Source organism: Macaca thibetana, chromosome 3, assembly GCF_024542745.1.
Source record: "Macaca thibetana thibetana isolate TM-01 chromosome 3, ASM2454274v1, whole genome shotgun sequence".
NCBI classification, from domain to species: Eukaryota; Metazoa; Chordata; class Mammalia; order Primates; family Cercopithecidae; genus Macaca; species Macaca thibetana.
The window spans coordinates 154,436,644-154,452,923 of record NC_065580.1 but is presented as its reverse complement, the minus strand read 5'-3'; the positions used below and the strand labels follow the sequence as shown (position 1 = coordinate 154,452,923).

Here is a 16,280-nt window from a genome sequence, read left to right as displayed (position 1 = left end):
AATCAGAGCAGTTTTCCAAACAATATGTCTTTTTGCTCACCTTGGAGCTGCCATCTGCAAGCCAAGCAGGTCTTTGTGCATCAGGTGAGAGCTGTTTGTCAGTCACTGTTGAATCCAGCAGCTCCTCATGCAGTTCCAGAGTCAGTCCTAGGGAAAAGAAGAGGCCTACTGTCCGTGAGTATCTCCTCCTCACACTCCCCAGGTAGCAAGATTTTATGTAAACCATTTTCATCTTGCCATGGAACTCTTAGGCACCATTATTTCATTAGAATGGGGTATCTTCAGTTAATGTCCCATAGCAAGGCAATAAATGCCCTTAGGTGGAATTCTCTAGTCCAGAAACTTGTAGCTGTAGTTGGGAGGTGCTCACAGGCTTTTGCCATAAACCCCTGTAAACACTCCACAAAGGGCTGTCAAATGGAGAATGTGTCTCAACCAGCACTCCAACTTCTACACTACACTCTGTGGGTTCCGGCAATCGTACTAGTTCCTGTGAACTCCAAATATCTGAAATGGGTCTCAGGCAATTTGGGATGTTTATTTTACCAAAGTTAAAGACATGTGCCCATGACACAGCCCCAGGAAGTCCTGACAACATGTGCCCAAGCTGGTTGGGGCACAGCTTGGTTTTATACATTTTAGAGAGACATGACACATCAATCAATATATGTAAGATGTACATTGGTTCAGTCCATAAAGGTGGGACAACTTAAAGCGGGGAGGGGGCTTCCAGGTCATCAGTAGATAAGAGACAAGTGGTTGCATTCTTTTGAGTTTCTGATTAGCCTTTCCAATGGAAGCAATCAGATATGCACTTATCTCGGTGAGCAAAGGGATGACTTTGAATATATTGGGAGGCAGGTTTGCTCTAAGCAGTTCCCAGCTTGACTTTTCCCTTTAGCTTAATGATTTTGGGGTCCCAAGATTATTTTCCTTTCACATTCCCATTTAGCATTTCCAATTAACATAGCTCAAAGGGTGGATCTATGTGCCTTCAGTTTTATAGTACTAAGCAGGAGAAATGCCCCACAGTTAGATACTAGACCCACTTTCATAAAACATTTTGGCAAAGGAGTCACAACAGCTTTGCATAAAGCCTGTTTAAACATTTCAACTTACACAATCCTATCAACTTTTCTTTTGTATGCTGTGGTCCTATCAGGGGTGGAAATATCCAAGTCTCATGGTACCAAATATGTTACCAGTAGAAGTATCCGAGTTACTAGCAGTGAATCCTTACGGGTCTGCAGCAACATCAATTCTTGCCTCCTCAGAAGAAAGAATTAGACTGAGGGGCGCAAGGCAGAAAAAGACACTGAGGCAACTTTCAGAGCAGGAATGGAAGTTTCTTTTAAAAGGCTTTAGAACAGGAAAGAAAGAAAAATACACTTGGAAGAGCCCCAAGTGGACACATGAAGGTCAAGTGCAGTGTTTAACCATGATCCTAGGACTTTCCAGGCTGGCCCCTTTCCCATGGTTCTTCCCTTTGGGTGGGCTGCCCGCATGCACAGTGCCCTCCTTACCTTTGGGAGGTAAGCACACACAGTGTGATGAGGAAGTTGTAGGCATGCCCCTCTGAGACTTTCTTCCCTTTTCCTGTGGTGTGCCCCTTGAAGGTCACAGTCCACCATTTTGTCTCTTAATGCACATGGCCAGGAAGTTGCTTCTCCCTGGTGCTTGCATTCAATGAACACTTTACTGCAACAGGTGTGGAGCATCAGGAAATGGACTCTACCTGGTGCCAGCTGCCAATTTATCCATTTCAGACACGCAATGTGATAATTGCTGGACCATCACCTGACATTCCTAGGGGATGGGGGAGAGCCCTCTCCTGCCCCACTTGTGCCTGTCACCTTTTCCCCCTCAACAGCCCAAGACTGCAAATCTTTGCAAGAAATGGATGAAGGTCAGTCTTCTGTGACTGCTTCCCACTGACAAAGGGGCAGTGGTGGTTCTCTGGGTCTTGGCCTCTTGCTAGCTGACAGGGTAGGAGGGTGACTCCAAGGATTGGTGAAAGCAGTGTCTATCCAAGTCCAAGGCAGACAGGGGCAGGATTTTGCCTCCTTCCTGCCTCACTGATGGCAGTCTAGGGGTCCTATGTAGAAAGGAATCTCTTGAATATTGAGAGGATGATATCACTCACTGAGGATCATCTGGATCTTGATGGCCAATCCCTTTTGTTTCTTCTTAGCTGCAGGCAGAGGTCACTGGTTGGCTCATGGGAATAAGCAGGGTTAGTATAAAATGCAGACAAAACTTAGAAACCACTGAGGAGACTATAATCTGATAGTAGGTACTATTAGACTAGAATCTAATAGTAGGTACTATAATTTTTGAAACATAATTTTTCTCTCTGTAGTCCTCATTTTTGTTGAAAACAAATATGACAGGACTAATTTGTTTGCAGAATAAACTTCAGTCTTATTATTCTTGACCTGATTACTTGCATATAGCACAGCAAGAATAATCATGTTTCACATAAGCTTTTCAAATTGGCTTTGATGGAACTCTGTTTCATAAGGAATCTCAGATAAGACTTTTTTAAAGCCAAGCCCAGCTATGATTTTGTACCCTCAAATACCTGTGAGTTGGGAAATTTTCTCTCCTCTTGAGGTTCCAAAATAACTTGGGGCTCCTGGGCCTGTTAGAAAGTGACATTCTTTACTCATTGCAGGTTAGGAAATCTGTACAGGGAGTGTGTAGACTAGGTATGAGGCCAGTTTTCCCAAGGGGATTTTATTGGCTCTACAAATCAGGTTTGATTCCTTAAAGGAAAGCATGCCATTCCAGTCAAAGCCTTGGTAAAATAACCAGTTTCTCCAACTGCATCCTCTTGCCAAAAAAAACCAAAAAATAGAAAACAAAAACAAACAAACAAAAAACACCATTCTTATTGCACTTACGTAAATAACTATATTACCATAAGTTTAGAATACTCACAAATAGTTCCCAAATTCTAGAGAAATTAGGTAGAGAGAATCAAATAGGCTCCAAGTTTTTTCACATAAGTATTTTAGTCAATTGTTAAAAGCTGTAAATAGCTCAAAAGATTTTTTTGGCTCTGAAAAAGCACAAAGATTAGTGACATTTTAAGTTAAAAAGTCAAAAAGGATTACTTCAGTCTTCTATTAGTTCAATCCATTCCATTAACTCCTGTTCTGTTTGATATTCATGAATATTTTACCTCTCCATTAGAGTCCTGAAAGGTTTTTTTGCTTTATTCTAATGTCACAATCTCCAAAGTTATCAGAAACTTGCATTTAAGAACACCTATTAGAGTTCTGTAGCTGATTATAAAACCAACATTTAAAGAGGATTAAAATAAGACAATAATTGTGGATGACAAAAAGTCTTAGGGCACCCACAGTTAAAGACACAATTGACAAGAAAATGTGTTACCTCTGTGGCACACAACAATTTTAGATAACAATTCTAATTATTAATAATATACACTAAGTTATATCAGAATTCCATAATTTTGGAAAACATACCAATGACATATTTACACAAATACAGACCAAAGAAAGAACTCTTAGCAACTTTTGGTAAAAAGCCTGGTTAGTAAGTAATTTTAATTATGTAATAGGTTTGGAGCCTAGGACACCAGAGAGAAGTGTAGATAAGATCTGATTCTTTCCAGCATAGCTAGGGGTGTGGCTAACTCCACCTGTCCCCAAGCCTTACCTAGCTGTAAATCAGGCTAAACAATTTTCAAAATCCAAAGACACAGTTTATGACCTTAAAACATTTAGCAAACCTAATATCTGACTTGCATAATTTAGACCAAATGTCTAAATTTTTGAAGATATTTTTATTTTACCAATAATCTTTAAAACTGTCTTTATTCCCCAAAGATTATTTAAGTTACAAGAACTAAGAGGCATTAGTTTTATTTTTCTGACAATATTTAAGTCCTTATTTTTTAAAACCAATTAGAGTTCTTTTACATAAACATCACACACACAACACATATAAATACATGGACAAACAGAAGATTCAGTAGTTGTAAGATTTTTTATTTGCCAGTAGTTTTTAAGTTTCTTAATTGGATTACTGGCTCCAGGGTGGAGCTCTTCCAGAAACAGGGCTGGGAAAGCATGCAGCTTCCAGTGCCTAATAAACAGGCACACCTGGAAGGCAAAAACAGCTCCCCAAAATTAGGAGTCCCATTTTATACCAGATCCTGGATCCCAAGAAAGAGGGAATCAGCCCATTTCCTATAGAGGTTTTATCTCTCAGTGGAGGAGGGGGGACGTTTCCATATCTTCCAGGTGGCTGAGAGCATGCTTCTCTAATCCAAACGTCAAAGAGCTGAGTATTCCCCCCAAAACTGCCATTAGCCATCCATAAAATTCTATTAGCTACCTAGTTATTACCAAAGTTCTCTCATAATGTGAAGTAATTTCTGCTACTGCCAAAAGTCAAAAAACATCAGGTAACACAATGCAAAGAAAATAGAGCCTCAGGTTTTGAGAGGGATCTATCCACTTCCAATTCCCGGGGTTCCATGAGGAAAACAGAGGTTTTTCCCAAAAGGGGGGTCTGTGGCACCTCCTCTGTTTTTCCCAAGGAGACCCAAGCTGTTAGAAATTATCTTGAGTACTCTCACGTGTGCATCAAGAGTGGCAAGAAGACAAAATGGAGAAAAACAATCAGTTGACTGAGAAGAAAAAACCTTTTTTTTTTCCCAGAAAAAAAATAAGATTCAAGAAGAGAAAAAAAAACAAAGACCTTTTAAATATATGTATAGCTTGGATATCTGCTTTTAATTAAGCCCATTTTAACCGTAATGCTCTTAAAACAAAACCTTTAAGTCTCTTATTACCCAACTTTAGCCAGGTAATAAGAACGGCCAATATTTCTGGCTTTTGAACTTTGCCAAAAGTAACCTCACAGGTGAAACCAATAAGCCTTAACTAAGGTTATGACTTAGCCACGAGTGTATGAGGTATTTTCAGCAAGGTGGTAAGCAGTTTTTACAAGATTTAGAGTCTACAAAGGTAGCTCCAAGAAAGGAAAATTCAGGAAGTCAAGTCAGAAGTTGGTCATGGAGGGGCAGAGAATACAGTGATTTTTACCATTCCTACAATCAGTTTGCACAGAGAGGGAAGTCAGGAGGCTGGCTGGCAAGAATTTTTACCCTTTTGCTGGCAGGACAGGCTTCTAGGTTCCCTTTCCCTGGGCAGCCCTAGTGACCCTGGCATCCTGTGAAGGGACAGCAGATGAGGAGGTTGTGGGCATACTGTAGAAGTTATCCCCCGTCAAGAGATTACTTGGTTAGATTTATGCTAGGGCTTGTTCAAGTAAGTGTGGGCTATTTGTATACCTCTGAGGTAGGACTGTCCAGGTTGAAGCTTTTGGTTAATGATTTAGGTAGCTTTCCTGGGATAAATAGGGCTATTAGAGAGAAAGGTGAATTCAGAGGTTGGGTGAATATTAAGCGAGCACCAATCTTAGAGAGTATATTTTTGCCCCAAAGAGGTGTGGGGTATCCAGATATTACCAGGGACCAGTGGAAGAATGGTAATTGGTCCTTAAATAATATAAAGTGTGAATTTTTTCTTTTGGAGGGAGGGGATGCCATTTGTCCCACCCACCAGGCTTAGTCCTGTCCTCCTTACTCTACTCTCGGTTATAAAAGACTTAAGAGGCTAATCCGAGGACCTCTTACACACAGGTACTGGGTTCCAAGGCTGACTTTTGTAATTTCCTCCCAGTTCATTTTTAAGCCAAACAGTATTACAAAGGAGAATTAGTTTTTTAAGGTTTGGGGAAATTAAACTTTTCCAAGTTTGGGGGGGATGTATCCGAGGGGCATGTCCTGTGGTATGTAGACATGATTGCCCATCTGCTGTGTGCAAACAGAGGACAGAGGAGAAAAAAGAGGACAAAAGGAAAAAGAAGCATCTCTCCTTTCTTCTTATCATCCAAAATGGGGCATCCCTCATCATCTTGGGTTCTGGACTTGACCAGTCTTTACCATGTACCCATCGTCCCATCTCATCACAATTACCCACTTGAGAACAGAGGAGATGTTGGAGTGAACAGTGGGCCCCTGTCCATCCCTGGGATTCCGGAATGTACTGGTCTTCACTATGTATGCCCTAGCCTTTCATCTCTGTTCCAATGGTAATCTGTTAGCCTGGGACCCCCCTTCATCTCTGTCCTGTGGATCTCTTGCCTCTTCGGCCTTGGGCCAGCCTGTATTTCTGTCCCCATGACATTATAGTGACCCTTACTCAGAGGATTCTAGTAATATAATGATTATCTCTTTTCTTAGAAGCCTGTTTCTCCATTAACTGCCACAGGGACTGGACTTCCTCCCCCTTCCCTTGGAATACAACCTTGAAGGTCTTGATGCACATTGAGAAGGGTGTGTAAGTAATTAGAGAAATGGAGGCTATGGGAGGAAGTGGAAGGAAGCGGGAGGAATACTCATGGAATGCCTTCATATGCTCAGAAAAACAGCAGCCCTTGCATTCAAGAAGGCAACGATTATTCGCCCTGTGGACATAAAGCATTAACTTCCGGAGGACTTGGGGCTTGGGGGAAGAATTTCTCCTCCTCCCAAAGTGGTGCTAGCTTACAAGGCAAGAGGGTGAGATCCTAAAAGGGCCAGAGCAAAGCCCTGTGCAGGTGGACAAGCTGCTTTTAAAAGCCATCCAAAAACCTAGTCCTGGGGCATAACAGGAACGAAAAGCACATGGTGAGTTGTAAGAAGCTGGCAGAGCCAGAGTTCCAATTAGCATCTGTCCCAGCCGTGTGCCAGCAGGCAGGGGAAGGACTGAAAGTCATTCGAGCTGGGAGAAACAAATGTAAACCTCAGGATATCTGCAAGGGAGCCCCTGTCTTCACTGCTGCACAAACGCAGAGAGCCGTGGGCACGCAGGTAACAGGGAGTGTTTAGAAGTCACGTAGCAGGCAAAGTGAAAGCAAAGAGTCAGGCTTGCCCCCAAGGTGGAACATCCAGTGAGTGCTGAAGGCCATTTCAGAACACACAGAGAATAAACAGGAGAATGGGGGGGGTGCAGAGTTTGGGAAAAGAGCCAATTTTAGTTGAAAAGAAAAAGTCGAGGAAACCCCAGATATTGCATGGTTTTTAGGCCTTAGCCTCACCATTCTCACAAGCCTCTCACTAGGAGGGTCATTGAGTGCCTCTAATCTGCTTGGTGCAGACCCTAAAGTCCTTCCCACACCTGCGAGCCAGCCATCAGAGTGAGCTGAGATATCAGCCAAGGGGAGCAGAGTCACTAATGGCCAAGAGGAATTGTTCTGGGGTTTGGTTAGTGAGCAGGAGAGAGAGTGAGAAGGAAAACCATGCACCGGGTCGGATGCCTCCAGCCAAAGAAGGTGAGGCACAGAGCTCTCTCACCACCAGGGAACGTATCTAAGTCATGCCACCAAGTATGTTAGGGGTGGAAAATATCCGAGTCTCATGGTGCCGGATATGTCACCAGTGGAAGGTATCCAAGTTACTGACGGCGAATCTGTACAGGTTTGCAGCAACCTCAAGTCTTGCCTCCTCAGAGGAACGAATTTGACTGAGGGGCATAAGGCAGAAAAAGAGACCAAGGCAACTTTCAGAGCAGGAGTGGAAGTTTCTTTTAAAGGGCTTTAGAACAAGAAAGAAAGGAACATATGCTTGGAAGAGACCCAAGTGGGTCTCTTCATGGTCCTGACATGAAGGTCAAATGCAGTATTTAACCGTGATCCTAGGACTTTCCAGGCTGGCCCCTTTCCCATGGTTCTTCCCTTCGGGTGGGCTGCCCGCATGCACAGTGCCCTCCTTACCTTTGGGAGGTGAGCACACACAGTGTGATTAGGAAGTTGTATGCATGCCCCTCTGAGGCTTTCTTCCCTTTTCCTATAGTGTGCCCCGGAAGGTCACATTCCGCCATTTTGTCCCTTAATGCACACGGCCGGGAAGTTGCTTCTCCCTGGCGCCGGCATTCAATGAACACGGTAGTGCAACAGGTGTAGGCCATCAGGAAATGGCCTCTCGCTGGTGCCGGCTGCCAATTTAGCCCTTTTAGAGAGGCAGTGTGATCATTGTCAAACCATCACCTGTGGTGATGTCAAACCACATTCCTAGCGGGTGGGAGAAGAGCTCTCTCCTACCCCTGCTCATGAGTGTCTAATTACACCTGTAACAGCACCAGAAACTTCTTTTTTCAACCCCCCCAGGCCATTTTTCCCTCTCTTGTAAAAAAGATTTAGGTTCCCAGCAGGGGTTGAGCCAAGGGTCTCTCTTGTCAACCTTTAATCTGGACTTACCGGCATCAGCATTGCCCTCAGCTTACTCATTGCAATCTTTGCCCTCTGATGTTTTTTTTTTTAATTTATCCAATCTGGGATAAATACAGAAAACTGGTTTGGGGCCCTTTAACATTGTGGGGCCAGTGGAGGCTTCCTTCGGTTCACCCAACTTTTGACAGTGTTAAGACCTTTGTTTTGGCTGGGCGTGGTGGCTCACGCCTATAATCCCAGAACTTTGGAGGGCTAAGGTGGGTGAATAACTTAAGGTCAGGAGTTTGAGATCAGCCTGACCAACATGGAGAAACCCCATCTCTACCAAAAATACAAAATTAGCCGGGCGTGGTGCCGCATGCCTGTAATCCCAGCTACTCGGGAGGCTGAGGCAAAAGAATCACTTGAACCCAGGAGGCTGAGGTTGCAGTGAACCGAGATTGTACCACTGCACTCCAGTCTGGGCAACAGAGCAAGACTAAATCTCAAAAGAAAAAAAAAAAAGACCTTTATTTTAACTCCATCAATTTCCATTTTATTCTGTGCCAAAAAGAGTCAGTCTCTATAAAATATTTGAAGAGATTTATTCTGAGCCAAATCTGAGTGACGAATGGCCCATGACACAGCCCTCAGGAGGTCCTGAGAACATGTGCCCAAGGTGGTCGGGGCACAGCTTGGTTTTATAGAGTTTAGGGAGGCAAGAGACAGTAATCTAATACCTTTAAGAAACACATTGGTTTGGTTCAGAGAGGCAGGACAACTCAAAGCCGGGCCTTCCAGGCTATAGGTAAATTTAAACATTTTCTGGTTGACAATTGGTTGAATTAATCTGAAGACGTGGGATCAATGGCAAGGAACGTTGAGATTAAGGTAAAGGATTGTGGCGACCAGGTTTTATTGTGCAGAGGAATCTCTCAGATAGCAGACTTCAGAGAGAGAGCAGATTGTAAAATGTTTCATATCGGACCTAAAAGGGTACCTGGCTCTTAGTTGATTATCTCCTGGATCTGGAAAGAAATGAAGGAAAACAAAGTGGGAAGGGGAATCTCTATAGAATGTGGATTTTTCCCACAAGAGACTTTGCAGGGCAATTTCAAGGGATGGCAAGAAAATGTATTTTGGGGTTAAATATTTTTTTCCTTGTCTCATAATGTTATGCCAGAGTCAGATTGAAAAGTAAGTCACAATATACAGGGTTAAATAAAACCCATCTGATGAGAATTTATGGTTTGTAGAACATGACTCCCCAGACCCCTTAAGTAGGAATTTGGGCAAGATAAAAGATAAGAACTTAGTCCTCAATTCATTCCATTTCTTAGTAATTATCTAAAGATTGCCACCCTGCTGGGATAAGCCCCAGGACTCTCTCCTCTTTCCTCTTAGCTTCATCTATCGATTTTTAGAAATTTATTTACCTTATTTTTATTTTAGTTTTTAAATTTTTATTTATTTATTTATTTTTGAGACAGTTTCACTCTTTCACCCACGCTGGAGTGAAGTGGCGAGATCTCAGCTCCCTGCAACCTCCGTCCCCCTGGGTTCAAGTGATTCCCTGCCTCAGCCTCCTGAGTAGCTGGGATTATAGGCACCTGCCACCATGCCTGGCTAATTTTTTTTTTTTTTTTTTAGTAGAGACGGGGTTTCACCTTGTTGGCCAGGCTAGTCTCCAACTCCTGACCTCAGGTGATCCACCCGCCTCAGCCTCCCAAAGTGCTAGAATTACAGGCGTGAGCCACCACTGCGCCTGGCCTATTTACCTTATTTTTAAATAACCATTTTAAAATTTCCACTTCCCTTTGATGGATTCTGACTGTTCCTTTTGCCTTTTCCCTGCTCTTAACTAACCTTGTGGTTTTATCAGCATCTGTAAGACCCATGAGAAGAAGCCAGCTGCTTCATCTGAGGTGCTGCACTTGGCATTTATAGTGGAATCAGACTGTCCCCTTCTCAGGGTAAACAGACCTTCCAGTGCCTTTTACCTCGTTCCCCAGGCTGGCTGCTCCCTCAGGAATACCCTCCTGTGTGTCTGGATTGTATATACCCAGCTGCAATTGTTCAGTGGTGAGTATGGGTCCTGCGTCAACCCAAACATGCTCTTCCCCTCTGCAGCATTTTAAACCAGAGACACTGCTCCCAAATTAGTCACGCTCACAATCCATTTTCATAAAGGTTCTCCAGGGAGCTGATGATCCAGACATACAAAATGGAACAATTCCTTCACACTCCCCTCTAGTTTCAACAGTTGCTTGGTTTTTCCCTTCCCCCACATTGACTATCTTCTTGGTAACTACAGGTCTCAAAGGTAATTTCTTTTGTTCCTGGCATAATTTTCCCCTTTGTGGGTAGCTTTGAGGCTGATGATCTGAGCTCAGACAGACCCAGATCTGAGCTTGGTCCAGCCCCAAGGCCCAACCCAGCACTCTCTTCTTTTCATTTTGAAACAATCTGTAAATATTCTAGATAAAATTGCTTTTCCTTTCAGCAAAAATCACACTTTTATAACCTTTACCAAACACCCTCTAAGTAATCCCAATTTCTGCTGAAAACCCTAGGATTAATTTAATATAACATGACTTTAAGATCTTAAATTCCTGAAGAGAATTTTGAAACTGGTTTTATTTACCAAAGATTACCAAAATCGTGTGCGCTAAAAGGCATTCAAGCTAGCATCTATTTTTCTGATAAAATATTTGATTTAAGCATGTAAATGTTGTCTTTCATATATTTTGGTAGTGTTAGGACTGCAAAATGCTTGTTCCCTGGTGCCATAAAGAAATAGCACTTGAGGGCCGGGCCAGTGGCTCACGCCTGTAATCCCAGCACTTTGGGAGGCCGAGGTGGGCGGATCACGAGGTCAGGAGATCGAGACCATCCTGGCCAACACAGTGAAACCCCGTCTCTACTAAAAATACAAAAAATTAACCGGGCATGGTGGTGGGAGCCTGTAGTCCCAGCTACTCAGGAGGCTGAGACAGGAGAATGGCGTGAGCCCAGGAGATGGAGCTTGCAGTGAGCGGAGATTGTGCTACTACACTACAGCCTGGGCAAAAGAGCGAGACTCCATCTCAAAAAGTAAATAAAATAAAATAAGAAATAGCACTTGAACATAAATTTAATTCTCTCAGCAAGGCAATTTTCACTTTCTGCAGAAAGGGTACACTCACCAGCAGTCTTGCCACAAGAGTACACCTAAGAAAGGAAAAGCAGATGTATTTGTCCCTTACGGATTTTGGTCATCCTTACTGCTGTGTCCTGCATCCATTGGCTGGAGCTGAACCTCACAGCCTAAACTGACACTTCACTTGCTAACAACCTAAAACTTTCTTAACTAGGTAAAGGCAAGGGAGAGCAAAGGAAAGGAGGAAGTTGCTTACAAAAGATTTAAAGAAGCAATAACATTTCCAAATAAGGAAGGGGCATAGGCTGTGAACTGGAACGTGCCTGAGAGCATGTCCAACAGCTACATAGGATAGGGCTTAACAAAGAGTTATTAGCACAAAGCAAGGAGGCTTGAAGAAAGTTAGTCTTTAAAAGAAACTATTATTTCTAACGCTTATGATTTATTCTTTAACAAGAAGGGAAACTTTGAAGAGGAACTTTTTACTTTCTACAGTAGTGAAGTATCACATACGCATGACACATATGTAGACGTAGCAGACACAGCAGCAGATCTTACACATTTAATAAGATTTTTCTTTTGCCATCTTTTAAATATTCTACCTCACTTTAGACTGTTAATCTCTCGAATTGCCTGTTTCATGGCCTAAACAAATGTTAGGGAGAAAATTCTAAATCTGCATCTCCTAAGACAGGACTCTGGGGAAACAGGTGGAAAGGAACAGAACTTCAATCTAAGCAAAAGCAAGATCTGTTACGTACACGTCAAGCCATTGTCTTCTCCGTAGATAAAGTTTCTAGTGGTTTCAGTACAGAGACAGAGATGCCCTTACAAATGGAGATTCCCCCTAAAGATGTACATTTCCTTTACAGAGCGTTTTGAAGGCTGATTCGTTAGATTGGCGGTCTTTTCAATTTAGCTTGTTTCTTAATTAGATTACTGGCTTTAGGATTGAGCCCTTTAAGGACCAGAACCAAGAAAGCATGCAGATTTTAGGACCTAAACCATGACTTTCTTTTTCAGACGTGCAAAGACCCAAGTAGCCCCCAGAGCAATGACGGTTTCCAGGGCACGACTATCCTGAGCCACCTCCAACACTGTGGCTTTCACCCGCCATCAACCACCAGCCATCACACACATCGAGGTCAAGTCCTCTCACAGTGCCAAGCAGTCTCTAGTGCCCTACGAACAGTCAACGAGCCCAGTAACACAGTACAAGAGAGCACAGTCCTAGACCTGAGGGGAACCTGTCTGCTTACAACTTAGGACGCCACGAGGAAAAACAGGTTCCTCCCAAAGAGAGGAGACTGGTGCCTTTTCCTGGTTCCCCAAGGATCCTAGGCTGTCAGAAATTTCCTTGTTTAGGTCCCTCATGTGTCATTGGGGGTTGCAAGAGGAAAGAGGGACAGACAGAAGCAAACAGAGAAACAGGGTTCAGTCAACTGAGAAGTTTTACAGAGAGCAGAGGCCTTAAAGCAATAAGCAAGCCAGGCACAGTGGTGCAAGCCGGTAATCCCAGCACTTTGGGAGGCTGAGGTGGGTGGATCACCTGAGGTCAGGGGTTCAAGACCAGCCTGGTAAACTCTGGTGAAACTCTGACTCTATTAAAAATACAAAAATTAGACAGGCACAGTGGCGGGTGCCTGTAGTCCCGGAGGCTGAGGCAGGAGAATTGCTTGAATTTGGGAGGTGGAGGTGCAGTGAGCCGAGATCTCACCACTGTACTCCAGCCTGGGCGACGGAGCAAGACTCTGACTCAAAAAAAAAAAAAAAAAAAAAAAAAAGCAGTAAGCAATAGGAGTGCACACATATACAACCCACATGGCAGATTGAACCAAGTTAGCTTTTGACTGCCAAGCTCTTTTAAAAACCTTTTCCCAATTGTAATTCCTACCAAAGCCCTTTTACTTTGCCTCTGCTGCTGGCTGAGCTCCATCACCAAAGAGGCACCCCCTAGAAGCAGCCGTCCACAGCAGTAGCTGCTCACCACCCTTCCTTAAACAGCTCTCAGCTAATGATTGCTTTAAGCATGCCAGCATTTTAGAGGCATCACTGCACTCACACACATGCATCTAAAAGGTGACCCATGCTGACTGGGATTTCTCCCACAGATGCTTCATTCCCTTTGCACATTTCTTGGTCTCTCAGCCCACGTTTTACAGTGGGCAGGTCTATGCCAACCAGCCCCAAAGTCCAAAGAAGTTGAGAGGCTGACACATTGAGTTTCTTAGAAAGAAATGTTTCATAGGGACTTACAAAGAGAAGCCATATCTGTGTTTCAGGTGGCAGCGAGATGAGATGGTGGATCCCTACCCCTCAGCCCCAGACGCAGAGCTTATATAGCATAGGGAGGAGTGGTTCAGAAGGAATGTGCCGGATGGTTGAAGTATGATAATGTCAAGGTTGTTTGACCTAAGGGCGGGACTTACAGTGAGTAGCTGCTCTTACACAGGGAATGGGAGATAAACTGGAAATCTTAGAGGCCTTCCCAGAATGTTAATCATAAGCCAATGTAAACCAAAAATAAAATTCTAAGCCCCCCAACAATCTGAATGAATGCCTCCTCTTGGCCAAGGGCATTCCGAAGTTAACCTGAAAGGCTAGTTCAGGCTGTGATGGGAAGCGGGAGCCAGACATACCTCATTATCCCCTCCTCCCTTTTGGCATTACTGATACAACTGGTGACAAAAGGAATCAAACTCTGTAAAATATTTGAAGAGATTTAGTCTGAACCAAATATGAGTGACCAATGGTCTGTGACACAGCCCTAGAGAAATCCTGGGAACACGTGCCCAAGGGAGTCAGGGTGCAGCTTGGTTTTATACATTTTAGGGAGACATGAGACATCAATCAAATATGTTTAAGAAATATGTTGGGGCCAGGCACGGTGGCTCACGCCTGTAATCTCAGCACTTTGGGAGGCCAAGGTGGGGGGATCACTTGAGGTCAGGAGTTTGAGACCAGCCTGACCTACATGCTGAAACCCCATCTCTACTAAAAATGCAAAAAAAAAAAAAAAAAAAAAAAAAAAAAAAAAAAATTAGCCAGGCATAGTGGCGGGCACCTGTAATCCCAGCTACTCAGGAGGCTGAGGCAGGAGAATCACTTGAACCTGGGAGATGGGGGTTGCAGTGAGCCGAGATTCCGCCCCTGTACTCCAGCCTGTGTGACAGAGTGCAACTCCATCTCATAAAAAAGAAAGAAAAAAAAAAAAAAAGAAACACGTTGGTTCAGTCCGGAAAGGTGGAACAACTTGAAGCTCAAGGGTTGGGTGGTTATCGGTACATTAAACATTTTCTGATTGGCAGTTGGTTGAAAGAGTTAGCAATAGAAAGGAATGTCTGGGTATGATAAGGGGTTGTGAAAACCAAAGTTTTATCATGCAGATGAAGCCTCCAGGTAGCAGGCTTCAGAGAGAATAGACTTAAATGTTTCTTATCAGACTTAAGGTCTGTGTTGATATTCATGCTGGTGGATACAATGAGGCATGTCTGACCCCCACTTCCTGTCATGGCCTAAACCAGTCTTTCAGGTTAAATTTAGAATGCCATGGCCTAGGAGGAAGTCCATTCAGATGGTTGAAGGGGCCTTCAAATTTTATTTTTGGTTTATAGAACAAACTTTTTAAGTCTAATAGGAAACATTTACAATCTACTGTCTCTGAAGCCTGCTGCCTGGAGGCTACATGATAAATCCCTGGTTTCCACAACCCTTATCTTAACCTAGACATTCCTAAGTCTTTCAACAGTAACTTAACTCTTTCAACGGATTGCCATTCAGAAAATCTTTGAATCTACCCATGACCTGGAAGCCCCCACCTTCCCATTGTTCCACCTTTGCAGACCAAACCAATGTACATCTTTCATTTATTTGATTAATGTTTCATGTCTCCCTAAAATGTATGAAACCAAGCTGCACTCAGACCACCTTGAACACATGTACTCAGAACCTTCTCGGGCTGTGTCACAGGCCATGGTAACTCATATTTGGTTCAGAATAAATCTCTTCACATATTTTAGAGTTTGACTCTTCATCAACACCAATATATTAGTCCTTTCTCACACTGCTATAAAGATACTACCCGATGCTGGGTAATTTACAGACAAAGGAGGTTTAGTTGACTCACAGTTCCACATGGCTACGGAGGCCTCAGGAAACTTACAATCATAGTGGAAAGTGAAGGGAAAGCAAGGCACATCATACATGGCAGCAGGAAAGAGAGAGAATGAAGGGGGAACTGCTACTTATAAACTATCAGATCTTATGAAAACTCACTCACTATCATGAGAACAGCATGGGGGAAATTGTCCCCATGATCCAATCACCTCCCACCAGGTCCCTCCCTCAACACGTGGGGATTACTATTTGAGATCAGATTTGGGTGGGCCACAGATTTGGGTGGGCCACGTATCAACCAACATGGCAGATTAGCATCCAGGCTGGAGCTGCTGTGGCGTCCACAGCCCTCTGTCTCAGTGCCGTAATCTCTGGTGTATAATAAGAAAGATTTATGTTATTTCTCATTCATGCTCCATGTGTACTGCAGTAGTTTTGGGGGCTTTTCTCTCACTCTGGGATCCAGCCTAATGAAACAGCCACCACCTTAAAGGTTGGAAGAGACCATGCCTCAGGGACCGAGACCTCTGATGCACATTACCTGCACTCACAGCTCATTGGCCACAGCAGCCATGTAACCACACCCAACCCAACCACAAAGCTGCACTTGTATGAGAGCAAGACCAACTTCTTCAGAGCCAGTCATTCAAAGGGGATTTCTTAGAAAGGAATTCCCCCGGGTTGGTAGACGTCTCAGAAAAAGTCAACACTGGCTAGGACTTCCAGTACAATCTTACTCAGAAGCAGGAAGAGCAGCCATCATTGCCTCAAAGGAACATTTCACTTTTAATTATGATGG

At 43.5% G+C, this 16,280-nt stretch overlaps 2 protein-coding genes across 10 annotated transcripts in view; one reads left to right on the top strand and one right to left on the bottom strand.

Moving 5' to 3' along the window:
* Nucleotides 1-16,280, top strand: part of NDUFV3 (NADH:ubiquinone oxidoreductase subunit V3) — a 379,957-nt gene that overhangs the window by 90,712 nt on the left and 272,965 nt on the right. The window lies entirely within an intron of this gene.
* The window catches only part of LOC126950660 (uncharacterized), a 70,925-nt gene that overhangs the window by 45,949 nt on the left and 8,696 nt on the right, over nt 1-16,280 (bottom strand). For 2 of the 8 annotated variants that reach the window (XM_050784523.1, XM_050784522.1), the window contains exon 2: nt 41-165. In XM_050784523.1, coding sequence (XP_050640480.1) covers nt 41-165 — 125 coding nt within the window. Of the gene's footprint in view, nt 1-40; nt 9,750-16,280 lie in introns of those variants that run through there. The other 6 variants (XR_007724238.1, XR_007724237.1, XR_007724239.1 and 3 more) reach the window with 6 other exon arrangements.